The sequence below is a fragment of the Salvelinus fontinalis genome, chromosome 2, assembly GCF_029448725.1.
Source record: "Salvelinus fontinalis isolate EN_2023a chromosome 2, ASM2944872v1, whole genome shotgun sequence".
Taxonomy (NCBI): domain Eukaryota; kingdom Metazoa; phylum Chordata; class Actinopteri; order Salmoniformes; family Salmonidae; genus Salvelinus; species Salvelinus fontinalis.
In genome coordinates this window covers 85,743,700-85,758,367 of record NC_074666.1, presented here as the reverse complement: position 1 = coordinate 85,758,367, position 14,668 = coordinate 85,743,700, and the positions used below count along the sequence as shown (strand labels likewise).

The following is a 14,668-nucleotide window of genomic DNA, read 5'->3' as shown; positions in this document are numbered from 1 at the left end:
GTTGAGATGGTCTAAAAGTTTGAAGGGTGATTTGTCTCCTCCAATAGATCCCAAAGGAGAGAAAAAAACAGTCAAGTAATTAGCAGGACCCTAAATTGATAATTACAAAAATGTTGTTATTGTACAGCATGTGTGCCAATGATTTCCTGGATAGAGACCAATAGTTTGTTCATTTATCCCTTTACTCAGCAGGTTGACTCGATAACTCACTCTTACTCAAAATATGCCTGGGTGTGTGTAGCTTCACCATCTCGCCACCAGAGGCCACTACACACAAATCATTTACACGAGACAGCGACGCTGCGTGAGGAGTGGGGTTGTTGTGGGTGCGAGCGGGACTGCAATCTGCATCGGATGGTGTGGAGGTTGCAGCGTCGTAGTCCCCTGAATAGTTCAACGGATTATTGTTTATCTTTAGTGAATGAACAGGAATTGTCGACTTTAAACTACTTTGCAATACAATAAAAGACTTGGTCGCCATCAAAGCATTTAGGAAAATTGAAGAAAAGACAAAGGGCGCAAATGGAACTGGAGCAACCACGGACGGAGCACGAATATATCCGCTAAGCTAGTTAGCAAGCCAACTAGCCTGCTGCTAGCTTTATAAATTGGAACACGAGGAACAATCAACTGGCTATGACTGATAATGAGGAAAGGACAGTCAAATTATAATCCAGAAGGAATTATTGAGAATCAATCAAATGTTTTAGCTACGCATTTTTTCTTACGAAAGTATTTGATTGGAATGGATGCGTTCTGTAGAATTGCTCAACAACAATAGTTAGCCGGCTAGCTAGCTAAGGTTACTTGCATGCTGAGTTGGGAAGCTATCCAGATAGCCAAATAACGTTACGTCATCTGTACAGTAGTTATCCAGACAGACAGGCAACTACAACAAGGTGGATGGACTGTCATCGGCGTGGGGGTGTTCGTGAAGTTAACGTTAGTTGACTGGGTAGCCCATTATTCCTCCTTCAGCTTTTTTGACACAGTTTAGTATTACACATGACAGAAGTGAACATGGGAGTGTTATATAACAATGGATATAGTTAGCTACCCTTTTGTAAGTACCGTAGGGAAGAAGTGACAACCGATATCTCAGGTACAGTTTAACGTTGGACCACAATGCATTAGGTCTGACGTTCTTCTTTCGGACATAGGATCTCTTTGGTTTTGCTGGACCGCTTGCTAACAATAACTTTATGACGCGGGCTCAGTCCATTATTTCAATTTTGACTGACCACACAGATCACAGTTTCCCTAAAGCGTCCACAGCCCTCATACCATGGCAGCGGTTGTCAACTACTCACCGCCGTGGTGGGTCAACCTGCTACACCGACTCCCTCACTTCAACCTTCAATTCGAACAGACGAGCAGTGATTTTCGCCCGGAGGACTCGTCATATCAACAGGTAACTTTATGACATACACTTACTTGAACTGTGTCTTGTGAATCAGAAGTTATACATGTCTGTCAAACATTATACGTTTGTAAACAAAGGAGTTGCCAGTGGGTTGCTGTTTGATGTATGATAATATTCTGGGATGATGCAATTGGGGAGTTGAATAAATGGGGCAGGCATCAGCATAGACCAATGCAATGTTATACCCTGGTGCACTGACAATGCCTATTAAACTTGTTTGGTGCAGAGCCTTTGCAAGAGTACTCGAGACTCTTATTAACCGTGGTTCCCTAGGCATGGTACAGTGCATAGACCTAGTCCCTACTGAGATTGGAGGGGTGACTAACAACTACTCTTGCAGGCTAGATTTCTCAAACTGTTGTCATGTTGACTTCCCATTGCAGAAACAGCCACTGTTACCTTCTGACATGACATGTATGGATTCCAGGGATGGGTGGAGATGGTTTAAAGACAGTGGTCTTTAAACCGAGTCATAACAGGGATCCCATATTTCATAAATTGCATCATAATCATAGCTATTCATCTAGGCCTGTTTTCCGGTTCTCCTAATTAAGTGTGTGTGAGGGGGAGCATAATGCCCATTTACGGTGTGGCCGTTATGGCTTTGGCCTGTGCAACAGCAAACAGAAACTATGGACATTTTAAGTTAGCTAGTCACAGGAGATGGGGATTTCCAAAATGAGCTTGTCTGCTTCCAAAGTGTATGGAGGAGGATGAGATTAACAGATGGCTTCCCCTTCCCTGTCAGCTGCTATGGGTATCACGACGACAGTTGTCACAACAGGCTCTAAAAAGAAGCCTGTATTTTCTGGCACTGGGTGTCACTGTCAGTTGAGTGCTCAGGGAGAAGGGAAAGGGAGATTGCCAGAGCTGCTCATTCACAGCTTCTAGGACCAAGATAACCTGTCAGTTATCAGACTTAATGCTGGGCCGTGGGCCTGCTGACCAAACACTTCATCCAGCCTACACATCTCAAGATAACCCCAGATTAAGTCATGCTGAAGGAATTGAATGTACTATCCCCGAACTACAAAAGTAATTTCTCAAATTTCTTGAGATAACTCTGTCCTAACCAAAGCAAGCTGTGGGCCATGTCAGTGTGAATGAGACCCAGTCATGTCTGTAATGTGCCATGTGTTAGCTGATGATTAGTCTGTTAGGCATTATTTGCATTCTTTTCTGCATTATTTTCATACTGTAACTCTGTTCCTCAGGAGATAGAGCCCGGCACTAATAGGTCATTAAGACCTTGATGTATGACCTTTGATCTGAGGTTGTGACCCCCAAGGTCATCTGGCTGCCCGATTTGACGTTTTAGTCACTTAGCAGACGCTCTTATCCAGAGTGACTTAAAGTTATTGCATTCATCTTAAAGAAGAATTTCACTATTTATGACCATAATCTGTATTTTTGATGTAAATAGCATGTTCTAGAAGTTTCCAGAAAGTTTTATTTGCAATTTTACTTGATTTTGAGAAACTTATCCCACCGGCAATTTGACTTCCTGAGCCTTATTCTGGAGTTACAAGGCATCCAGAAAACATGAACTGATGCTCCAAATACGTCCTTTTACAAACGGCAAATCTCTCAGTATCCTGATGCAGGACTTTAGATGTTGTACACATGACATTCTGTCATACTGAACTTTATCCACAACTTTATAATATTTTTTAACTCGGGCGATAATTTCTAGCGTACGCATATTGGCGGGCATGCGTTTACTTCCTTGTTCCTCTCGCTTCTGCCTATACCTCAGTGACTACTGCACACCTATAAGTTAAGGAGGGCGTGTTTCAAAAACACACTAGCCAGTCCACAACAACGTGTCCACTGTAAACGCAGAGCTGCTAGCTAGCTAGCTGCTGGCCGCTAATCTATCAAGCAAGCTAATTATTTGTTCTTTTTTACTATGCTACCAATATATCTGACTAGAAAATATGAGGAAATGTTTGAATTTGCAGGAGAGCCTTATTTATTTGATCCGGCATACACAGACAAAGATCTTCAACAAATTGAGGATGACAGAGAAAGGAGAGGGTGAGATGGAGCATGCAGGGGCTCAAGCAGATATTCAACCAGCAGCTCAGATGGGACTCAGGACCTCTGGGAACTGGTGGTATACCACCAAGTGTCTTTGCTGCGTGGAGTTGGACCTGCTTATACCAGCTTTGGAAATCTATACTAAACAACAATATAAACGCAAATGTACAAATTCTTACTGAGTTACAGTTCATATCAGAAAATCTGTCAATTGAAATAAATTCATTTGGCCCTAATCTATGGATTTCACATGACTAAGCAGCAGCGCAGCCATGGGTGGCCAATCAAACAGAATGAGTTTTTCCCCACAAAGGGACTTTATTAAAGAGAAACAGTCCTCAGTTTCATCAGCTGTGTGGGTGGCTGGTCTCAGATGATCCCGCGGGTGAAGAAGCTGGCGTGGTTACACGTGGTCATTGGTTGTGAGGCCGGTTGGACATACGGACAAATTCTCCAAAACAATGTTGGAGGAAGCTTATGGTAGAGAAATAAACATTACATTCTCTGTCAACAGCTCTGGTGGACATTACTGTAGTCAGCATGCCAATTGCACCCTCCCTCAACTTGAGACGAGTGGCATTGTGTTGTGTGACAAACCGCACATTTTAGAGTGTCCTTTTATTTTCCCAGGCACAAGGGGCACCTGTTCAATTTTTCATGTGCACAAAAAGCTTATTTCTCTCTAATTCTGTCCACAAATTAGGTTTACATCCCTGTTAGTGAGCATTTCATTGCAAAGATCATCCATCGACCTGACAGGTGTGGCATATCAAGAAGCTGATTAAACAGCATGATCATTACACAGGTACACCTTGACGGGATCCTGAGGCCCATTGTCGAGCCATTCATCTGCCGCCATCACCTCGTGTTTCAGCATGATAATGCACGGCCCCATATCGAAAGGATCTGTACACAATTCCTGAAAGCTGAAAATGTCCCCAATTCTTCCATGGCCTGCATACTCACCAGACATGTCACCCATTGCTATGCTCTGGATCGACTGGTATGACATTCTGTTCCCGCCAATATCCAGCAACTTCAATGGCAACTGCTGTTGAAGAGGAGTGGGACAGCATTTCACAGGTCACAATCAACAGCCTGGTCAACTCTATGCGAACGGAGATGTGTCGCGCTGCCTGAGGCAGATGGTGGTCACACCAGGTACTGACTGGTTTTCTGATCCGCGCCCCTACTTTAAAATTGTTTTTTTAAGGTATCTGACCAACAGAGATCTGTATTCCCAGTCATGTGAAATCCATAGATTAGGGCCTAATGAATTTATTTCAATTGACTGATTTCTTTATATGTACTGTAATTCAGTCAAATCTTTGAAATTGTAACAGTTTGCATTTATATTTGTGTTCAGTATACATCTCCTCCTCTGTCTAAATGTCCTTATGTGCTGGAGCAGCTGATTGCTAGATGCGGTGGGGTGTAGAGCGCTGTAGGCTATGGCACTAGTAAAAATCATGTTTGATGTGTGGACTTTCTTTTACACAATACATGTTTTCATTGCTTGCTAGTAATTATATAAATCGATCTTTAAAAAAAAAAGTTTGGATGTGTCTGACTTCATTTCCTATTCGACAGCAGTCAACAAGGTTGTTCTGGCTCTGAGGAAGCTGATTTACTAGATCACGTCACGAACGAGCATCATTTATTTCCCCTTTATACATTGTTTAGGGCGTTCATGTTTCCACTTATATCTAATAATTCATTTCTTCTAAATGTATATACTGTTGCTTCCTCTTTTGCCAGTGTCGCGGTATTTACTGTGCGCAAGGCTAATTATGTGTCGAGGAAATGTTTGGTCGAGTTGCATTGTGTCTCTTTTCAGTTTCATATTTAACTGCAGTAATCTACCGTTTTGCAATCCTCCCGGTAGATGCAATGTTTGTTTATTTCCATATTGTAATGCGTCCTGTGTGTGTTGAAGTTATGCGTGTCTCGGTACTCCATGTCTTGTCGGTGTTCTCTGCATAATGGGAGCGCAGCTCCATAAGTAATATGTTTTGCCTCCTGTTGGCCTGCAGAACTATTGTTATGAATTGTGTATTCATTAATGGAAAGTATTCCTGCATATTATTTAGACAGAATATGGTAATGTAGGTATAATGAGGATGTCTGTTACATGATTTAATATGCCATATTTGGGTTAATGGTAAGGTTCATAGGGAGGGGCCATAGGTATAAAGGTACCTGTTTTCACCTGTGAGGTTGAGTTATGTTGTAGCTCTGCTATGTGAGCTGTATGGGGAGGCTGTCCATAGTCTGGTATACCCCAACCTGCTATAGTTGGTTTGGCAGGGTAGGCCTGATTTGAGGCTCAGGTTTTTGATTCATATTCAAACCTGTATTTTAAGTCTGTTCATTTTGTAAATACCTTTTAGTAGCTTATGTACATTTTCATTGGATTTTGTCATTCACCGGGAATTACCTTTCACTGTTACTAAACTGGACACTTTTGCACTTGATGCTACTGACTGCCCTTAAGGCTGCTCCAACATCTGGTCCCTACGACATGTGCCTAATGATGTGTCAAATGGACAATGAATGCACCAATCCTCTCCCAACTTGGCATGGTATAGTTTGATATGGAATATTTTCTTAATTTATAGACTAATCAACGGTGGTCAGCACCGGTCCTGGCCGATATGCCGCCCTAGGCGGAACATGGAAAAAATGCCGCTCTCCAATACTCGCAAAGTAGAATAGTAGCCTAGGCTATACGGTGTCGGCCTGCAATTCACTTTTATGAATGTCTGTGTAACCTGCCGTTTGTAAAACAGGCCATTTACCATTCATTTATGTTAATGCATGTAATTATTCATTTACCACTCTCTTTCTCGGAGTGGAAAAGTTGTTTGCAGATTTCAAAACCTCCTACGCTTGTGAGAAACAACTTTTGGTTTATTTCATAACATATTTTACATGCTCCATATGAGCATGTGTCTGGTTTCTCTGTCCTGTTAATGTTGACGGAGCACGCAAAGAAGTACCTGGCTTGCTTCTCGCAAATGTAAAATGTAGGAAAGTGGCCAGCTGGGCTTCTCAGTTTTTCTTCACCTCACACAGTAAGTCAACAAAGTCCGTTTAATTTTTTTTAATTTTTTAATTTTTATACATTCATTCAAATATATAGTAGTTCCTCGCAGTATTTGAAAACTCTTTCCAACACTCTCCCCCTCGATAATCAGCATCGCTGATAAATAGGCTATGGACATGTTGCATGTATTTGTTTCTAATTTAATGATGGTCAATTTTAATCTTCATACTAGAGCATAGATGGCTCCGTTCATACGCTAATTGTCAATTCATTATCTTATAGTCTACTTTCTGGAAAGCCTAAGGTAGGCCTAGGTTTTTTAATACGTTTTAAGGAAAGGAGAAATACTTGCTCTTGTATCTGACATACGCTAGTGGCTTTGATAGACGGGTGCTTTTGCGGGGTTGTGAGTACGCTGATTCTCTCTATAGGCCTATATGTCCATTCAGGAAGTTTCCTAAAGAAGCCTGTCTGGACTCCATCTCTTTAATAAGAGTCAAAAGCTCCTGTCTTGATTTAGTCTTGTAAAAAGTCTGTTTTCAGTAGCTTAGGCTACATTATTTCTCTCATTACAGCGTCCTCTCTGCAGAGCATATGCCACTGCCATCGAATGGCCACAGCAACAGGGTTTGTGGCATTATGTGACTATTTCGGGAAAGGTTTGAGAACACATCGGACTTCGCTTGAATGGTTTTGTGCGTCGTAATAGGATCTGTATTAGAAAATGTTATATGCAGAAAAGCCAATTGACAAGGTAGGCATATATTATTATTTTGACTTGTTAATGTAGTCAATACAAGAATGTGACAGGTCCTCTGGCATTTCTTCATTTGTCGAGTAATATATATAAGTAATAACCTGAATAATAATGAAATGACATGATAATAACGAAGTTTCAATTAGGTTTTTATTAAGACGCATATCAATTTCGTCAAGTGTACAAACAGAATTGTTACCTCCCCTTTTTTGATTACCATTTGTCTGGTGGCTGTGCTTAGGGAGCTGGAACTCTGTTGGGTGTCTGCACCAGAGTGGGAGTGTTAATTTTGACCTTTTGGAGCGACAGTGGTAAGGGGCAGGAGTCAGAATCGGCTACAATCTGGGCCTTGTCTGGTCTTGGAACACTAGCTATGTTCTTGGGTGGTCGTGTTGGAAGTTGAACATTGGAGAACGTGTCCTTGTACACCACAATCTTGTCCTCCCATCTTTTCAGCACAGCTCTACCAGGTCCATCCAGAAGGTCTGTTTTGTTGGCTCGTTAAATGTTCTGAGCAACCCAGGCTTTGTTTTTTGGAGGAGAACCATACTGTACCTGGGTGTGCCTGAGAAGAAATGAAACCCCAATCAGCAATTTTCTCACTTCCGCATAAGATTTACACACTAAGTCTGCCTGGTGTCTACCTTTCCTGAAAATAAGATGGCAAAGTATGCACAATGACAGTAACAAGCATTACTGGAAAGAATGACATGATGTAACTTTCATCAAGTCTACAAAGACATGAAAACAATGACAATGTGATTAGCTTCTCCCTAACCCTAGACAATGTCTCCATAGAATCCATGACCTCTCCGTTATAGAATCCATAACCTGTCCATTGCAAAACCATCACATTTTACCTGCATCAGTGGTTGCCTGTCAGGTGTTTTTGTCCGGGGCTACAACAAAAATGTGTGATGTCGGGGTTACTCGTGAACCAGAGTTGGGGAAACCCTGATGTAAGGTGCAAATTCGAACACATGTTAAAATCCGAAAAGCTTGTGAGAGTACATTGTAATGCACTCAATTGTGGTGCAACTTAATGGGTTTGTTCTGGCTGACATGGAGCAGTGGTCCATTAACTTGAGGTTTCCTGTGACATAATAACCCCCATAAGCAACAAGACAATGTCAAATCAGTCTTTTATACATAAACTCAGCAAAAAAAGACATCCTCTCACTGTCAACTGTTTATTTTCAGCAAACTTAACATGTGTAAATATTTGTATGAACATAACAAGATTCAACAACTGAGACATAAACTGAACAAGTTCCACAGACATGTGACTAACAGAAGTGGAATAATGTGTCCCTGAACAAAAGCGGATGTCAAAATCAAAAGTAACAGTCAGTATCTGATGTGGCCACCATTTGCATTGAGTACTGCAGTGCATCTCCTCCTCATGGACTGCACCAGATTTGCCAGTTCTTGCTGTGAGATGTTACCCCACTCTTCCACTAAGGCACCTGCAAGTTCCCAGACATTTCTAGGGGGGAATGTCCCTAGCCCTCACCCTCCAATCCAACAGGTCCCAGACGTGCTCAATGGGATTGAGATCCAGGCTCTTAGCTGGCCATGGCAGAACACTGACATTCCTGTCTTGCAGGAAATCACGCACAGAATTAGCAGTATGGCTGGTGCATGTTGTCATGCTGGAGGGTCATGTCAGGATGAGCCTGCAGGAAGGGTACCACATGAGGGAGGTGGATGTCTCCCCTGTAACGCACAGCGTTGAGATTGCCTGCAATGACAACAAGCTCAGTCCGATAATGCTGTGACACACTGCCCCAGACCATGACGGACCCTCCACCTCCAAATCAATACCGCTCCAGAGTACAGGCCTCGGTGTAACGCTCATTCCTTCGACGATAAACGCAAATCCAACCATCACCCCTGGCGAGACAAAACCGCGACTCGTCAGTGAAGAGAACTTTTTGCCAGTCCTGTCTGAGTCCTGTCTGGTCCAGCGACGGTGGCTTTCTGCCCATAGGCGACGTTGTTGCCGGTGATATCTGGTGAGGACCTGCCTTACAACAGGCCTACAAACCCTCAGTCCAGCCTCTCTCAGCCTATTGCGGACAGTCTGAGCACTGATGGAGGGATTGTGCGTTCCCTGTGTAATTCTGGCAGCTATTGCCATCCTGTACCTGTCCCACAGGTGTGCTGTTCGGATGTACCGATCCTGTGCAGGTGTTGTTACACGTGGTCTGCCACTGCGAGGACAATCGGCTGTCCATCCTGTCTCCCTGTAGCGCCGTCTTAGGCGTCTCACAGTACGGGCATTGCAATTTATTGCCCTGGCCACATTTGCAGTACTCATGCCTCCTTGCGCAATGCCTAAGGCACATTCACACAGATGAGCAGGAACCCTGGGCATCTTTCTTTTGTTGTTTTTCAGAGTCAGTAGAAAGGTATCTTTAGTGTCCTAAGTTTTCTTAACTGTGATTATAATTGCCAACCGTCTGTAAGCTGTTAGTGTCTTAACGACCGTTGCACACATGGATGTTCATTAATTGTTTATAGTTCATTGAACAAGCATGGGAAACAGTGTTTAAACCCTTTCAATGAAGATCTGTGAAGTTATTTGGATTTTTACGAATTATCTTTGAAAGACAGGGTCCTGAAAAAGGCCTGTTTCTTTTTTTGCAGAGTCTATAAGTGAAAGCATTATTGCTAACTGTTTTGATAAGCAGTGATCTGATAGCTAAATATACAGTATGTTTTCTCATTGCGTTGATGCATGTTAGGATTGCACATCAGCAAAGTATTTTCAACAATATTCAGCAAATAACCTAACAAAAACTACTTCAGTTCCCTTGTCGTCTCCTGGCTGATCTTGTGAGTGACTAACTGAAAACGTAGCTAGCTAGCTACTTAGTACCTGTGCCGTTAGCACGCCCCCTACTTACACGCCCGCAATAGCGAGAGGAACAAGTACACGCTTGCAAGCCAATATGCAAAATTAGCGGTCGAGTTCAACAAAATGGATTATAATGTTGTGCATAAGATTTGGCATGACAACTTTGTGTGCAACATCTAAAGACCTGTATCATGATACTGGGTGCTTTGCCGTTTATTAAAGGATGTATTTGGGTGTTTTTGGAGCCTCAGTTCATGTTTTCTAGACACACTGAAACTCCAGCATGAAGCTCAGAAAGCTATTTGCTGATGTTGTAGCTTGTCCTGGGCTGAGCGGGAGCTTCCTTCGGTAAGGGTGGGAGGGCCAAGAGACCGGAGGTGGCAGGATGGAGTGTTCGGGTTGGGGTGTAGGGTTTGAGCATAGCCTGAGGGAAGGTAGGTAGTTCCCCTTGCTGCTCCCTAAGCAAGTATCATGGTCTTGTAGTGGATGCGATCTTTGACTAGAAGCCAGTGGAGTGTGCGGAGGAGCGGGGTGATATGGCAGAATTTGGCAAGGTTGACCACCAGGCGGGCTGCAGCGTTCTGTATAAGATGAGATTGTACTCTATGGACGCTGTAGAGCTTGCAGGAGCATGCTTGAGGTTTGATGTTTGCAGAGAACAGCAGGGTGTTGTCCAGGGTCACGCCAAGGTTATTTGCACTCTGGGAGGGGGACACCGTGGAGTTGTCAACTGCGATGGAGAGGTCTTGAAGCAGGCAGGCCTTTCCGGAGAGGAACAGCAGCTCCGTCTTGTCAAGGTTGAGCTTGAGATGGTGCGCCGACATCCAAGCTGAGATATCTGTCAGGCATGAAGAGACGCGTGTTGCCACCTGGGTTTCAGAAGGGGGTAAGGAGAAAAGTAGTTGCGTGTCATCCGCACAAGGTGCACCTGTGTAATGATCATGCTGTTTAATCAGCTTCTTGATATGCCACACCTGTCAGGTGGATGGATTATCTTGGCAAAGGATAAATGCTCACTAACAGGGATGTGCACAACATTTGAGAAATTAGCTTTACATGTTGTAAAATACAGATATCCCCAAAAACGACTTAAGTAGTACTTTAAAGTATTTTCACTTATGTGCTTTAAACCCCTGGATGTTACAGACAGTGTTAGCAGGGCAGGCCTGGCTTTATGCTGTCCAGCACACTATTCACTAGGCTATAAATGTGCTTTCAGTCTTCAAAGGTCTTTCAGGGTAATGGGACAGCTTTTGTCTTTGGCCAAGTATGTCAGGGAATAATTAGACAGTCGGACAGATTATTGATGCTGACGTTCTTGCCGTCCCTGGTGACTAAGGGCTTACCCCCGCCAACATCCCTCTCTCCACAGTCTTTCTTGACGATTCCTAAAAATATTCTACCCGCCTTCTACTCTGCAACCCAACTCTTATCAATGCCTACATATGCCATACCTCACACCTGACTACTGTAAACACGACTGAAACATACAGCATATGACCATCAGTATCCTACCTAATTTCTGCACCTGTAGAGCTCTTTCTGGTTCAAGCAGCAAGGTAATGGCAACAAGGCATACTACTGTAACGGGTAAATCCATTTGAATTCAATCACTTTTTGACAGCACCCCTTTCATACATATTTGCCCGTTGTAGAAGTGCTCAGAAAGGGACATTTTTGGACCTGAATGCCAAAACCTTTAAGAGATAAAGGTGCTCAACGTTGACTTATTTTGCATACTCAACCATACCATGAGACATGTCTTCATCACTGGGTCGAGATGTAATTTAAAACTTTTACAAACAGTGTTGTTAAACTGTATATTTTTTTCCAGTTAGGGGAGGGGATAACCATCCTCCTGCACTCTGCAGCATGGCACTTGTTCACAGGGTCAGAATTAATGGATATTCTCAGCTCATTTAGTTGAGGGTTTACCTCTGAAGTAAAATCCACTTTGTCCTTGATGTGCTGATCAGTGAACTTTTTCCCATTTCTCTTTTTAACGGCAAGTGCTAAGAATTTAGTGTTTAAGTGGATTTCAAAATGAGAGAGAATTGCCAGTCTGTCGACAAGGTACGACCAAAGCCAGAATTTGTTTTACCCCCTGCCTCAAGTGTCCACAAATTGAGTGCAGGCCTATGTTGCCTAGTACGCCAATTCTCCCCTTAACCTCTGATTTGGCCCACAAAGGAGATCTATAGGCCTACCAGGCATATTTACATTTACATTTAAGTCATTTAGCAGACGCTCTTATCCAGAGCGACTTACAAATTGCATATATGCAACATTTGTCCTGAGGCATACATACAGTAATCACACCTTTCATTCTGATATCCAATGATGTCTTAATGATGACTTAGTCATCCACTTTCTTCATTGGTGCTTTATAGTTAAAAATGTTTTGGCCATAGTGAGAAACGAGTGAAAATGGCTGTCTGACAAATTCCTTCTCGTCAGAAGGCAAACATGGAGGGGGGTTGTCAAGAGGCAGCTTTTGTAAATTGTGGACCAGAGCCAAGGTTTGCAGGTGGAAGAAGAGAGGCAGTCTATTGCCATTGTGATGGATGGGAGTGGGACTGGAGCTGGGTTTGTTTGGGTGTGGGCTGACTGGGGTGAGGAAAGTAGACAGGGCCAGCATGGTTTCAGCCTCCTACCTGGGTCAGAGAACGAGGAGAGCCCAGGCTAGCCTGAGGAGTGGGGAAATATATATTCTTTAGATTTAGGCCATACTTGGCCAGAAATGCTTTTTTTAAAGTAGGCTACTTTGGTTAGGGCAAGTATGTTGACATCCACACTGCCAATAGCACAGTGAGATAGATGTACGAGAGAACCAATGTTTTTGTACCTGGTGTGGTGGAGTGTTTGTGCACATTAGCCAAAAATGAATGGGCTGTTTGTCACTGCATCCGTCTGCATAGGTTCATCAAGCAGTTCATTTTGGATGTGGGGAATTTGACCTGGAAGTGAAACCTGATTGTAATGGACAAAGTGGACAGTTGAGTCAGCACGTGTTACTTTCTCTCTTCCCTTCTTGTCTTGTGATTTGGGTCTGCTATTCTTTCATGGCAATGTGTCTAATTCAAAGCCATACTTAAGTGCCCTTTAATTGAACACATATGGACCATGATTTGCTCGCTTGACCGACCGGTATGTGAAAAACGGAACTCCCATCCCTGAAACTTGAATCGCAACATAAAACGAGGACCATTTCCTTTTCTTGACAATGGGGAGTGAAAATGAAAGAAATCATGACTAAAAGGTAGAGAATGACTTTTAAATTGAAGGTCATTATTAGTCAGCATTGAATTCCCATCGTCTTGGATCAGAAGCTGGGAAGATGAGAAGGGGTTGAAACAATGCCAGCATCCTGTTCACAGGATGGTACGGCTCCTCTCCAGTCCATTTGAGCTTCACTTAGTCAGACAGTGACATTGACTGTTTTCCATTTATTTAACCACCCATGGTATGAATTTTCTCAACTTGCATTTCAGCATATGTAGTATTTGAAAATGTTTGCGCAGTATATCCATGAAGTAGTGGTATAATATCACTAGGTAACAAGATGGCTGCCCAGGAGATGGAGCTCTGTGAGACACTGTAATTTGAGTTCAGATTTTGTTTCTCCAGGGTGGGGAAACCGTCTCAATAAAGCGCTTCAATGGAGAGGCCTCTATTCACCAAGAGCCCAGGGGCAGCCCATTAGGCTGATCTTACTGAAAAATGCATCTGTTTGGAGAACCAGAGTGCCGGTATTTTCCTGTTTAATATATGCGACTACTAGGGGAAGAGAAACTGTCTGGATCGAAATCTGTGTAATTACAATGAACTCCCAACCTGTATTTCCCCCACAGGAATACAAACATGAGCGAGAGGCCTGTGTGAACTACATAGGAAGTGCCTGCCCTCTCCCTATGTGCTGCAGGCTGAGGTATGGGACTGGTGCTGGATCTACAGTACTCAGCAATAGACCCGTTTCTCTAGCACAATACTTAACATGTCATCAGGCCGTGAGATGCATTTGATAATAGGTGTTATGCTGTTTCTGTTTGATCATATTTAGCCTAAGCTGGTTCACTTAAGCTATTCGGTTTGTTAGTTCACTCGTTCACTCACTGACACGCCTTTTCAATACTCAAACACCTCTCATTTTCGTTTGCTTACGCTCTCTCTTCACCTCTTTCTCTCTCTTTTCTTTCTCTCTCAATTCAAGAGGCTTCATTGGCATGGGAAACATATGTTAACATTGCCATAGCAAGTAGATAATATACAAAAGTGAAATAAACAATTAAAATGAACAGTAAACATTACACTCACAGAAGTTCCAAAAGAATAGACATTACAAATGTCATACTATGTGTATATATACAGTGTTGTAACGATGTACAAATGGTAAAAGTAAAATAAATCTCACTCACATTCACCCTAAGACTTCCAAGGTTCAGCAGATGGGTGCCTTTTCACGTCAACGCTCTATATCGTAAGATCTGATCCCAGACCATATGACATCTACCTTGCAGCCTAGCCAGGACTTTACGTCAGTAT

The 14,668-nt window shown here is 42.9% G+C and overlaps 1 protein-coding gene across 2 annotated transcripts in view; it reads left to right on the top strand.

Moving 5' to 3' along the window:
- The first annotated feature begins 311 nt into the window (after positions 1 to 311).
- The window catches only part of ttyh3a (tweety family member 3a), a 56,076-nt gene continuing 41,719 nt past the window's right edge, over positions 312 to 14,668 (top strand). Inside the window, exon 1 of one of the 2 annotated variants that reach the window (XM_055892361.1) lies at positions 312 to 1,411. In XM_055892361.1, the coding sequence (XP_055748336.1) occupies positions 1,286 to 1,411 (126 nt within the window). In that variant the 5' untranslated portion in view covers positions 312 to 1,285. The remainder of the gene's footprint in view (positions 1,412 to 14,668) is intronic. The other variant, XM_055892353.1, reaches the window with a different exon arrangement.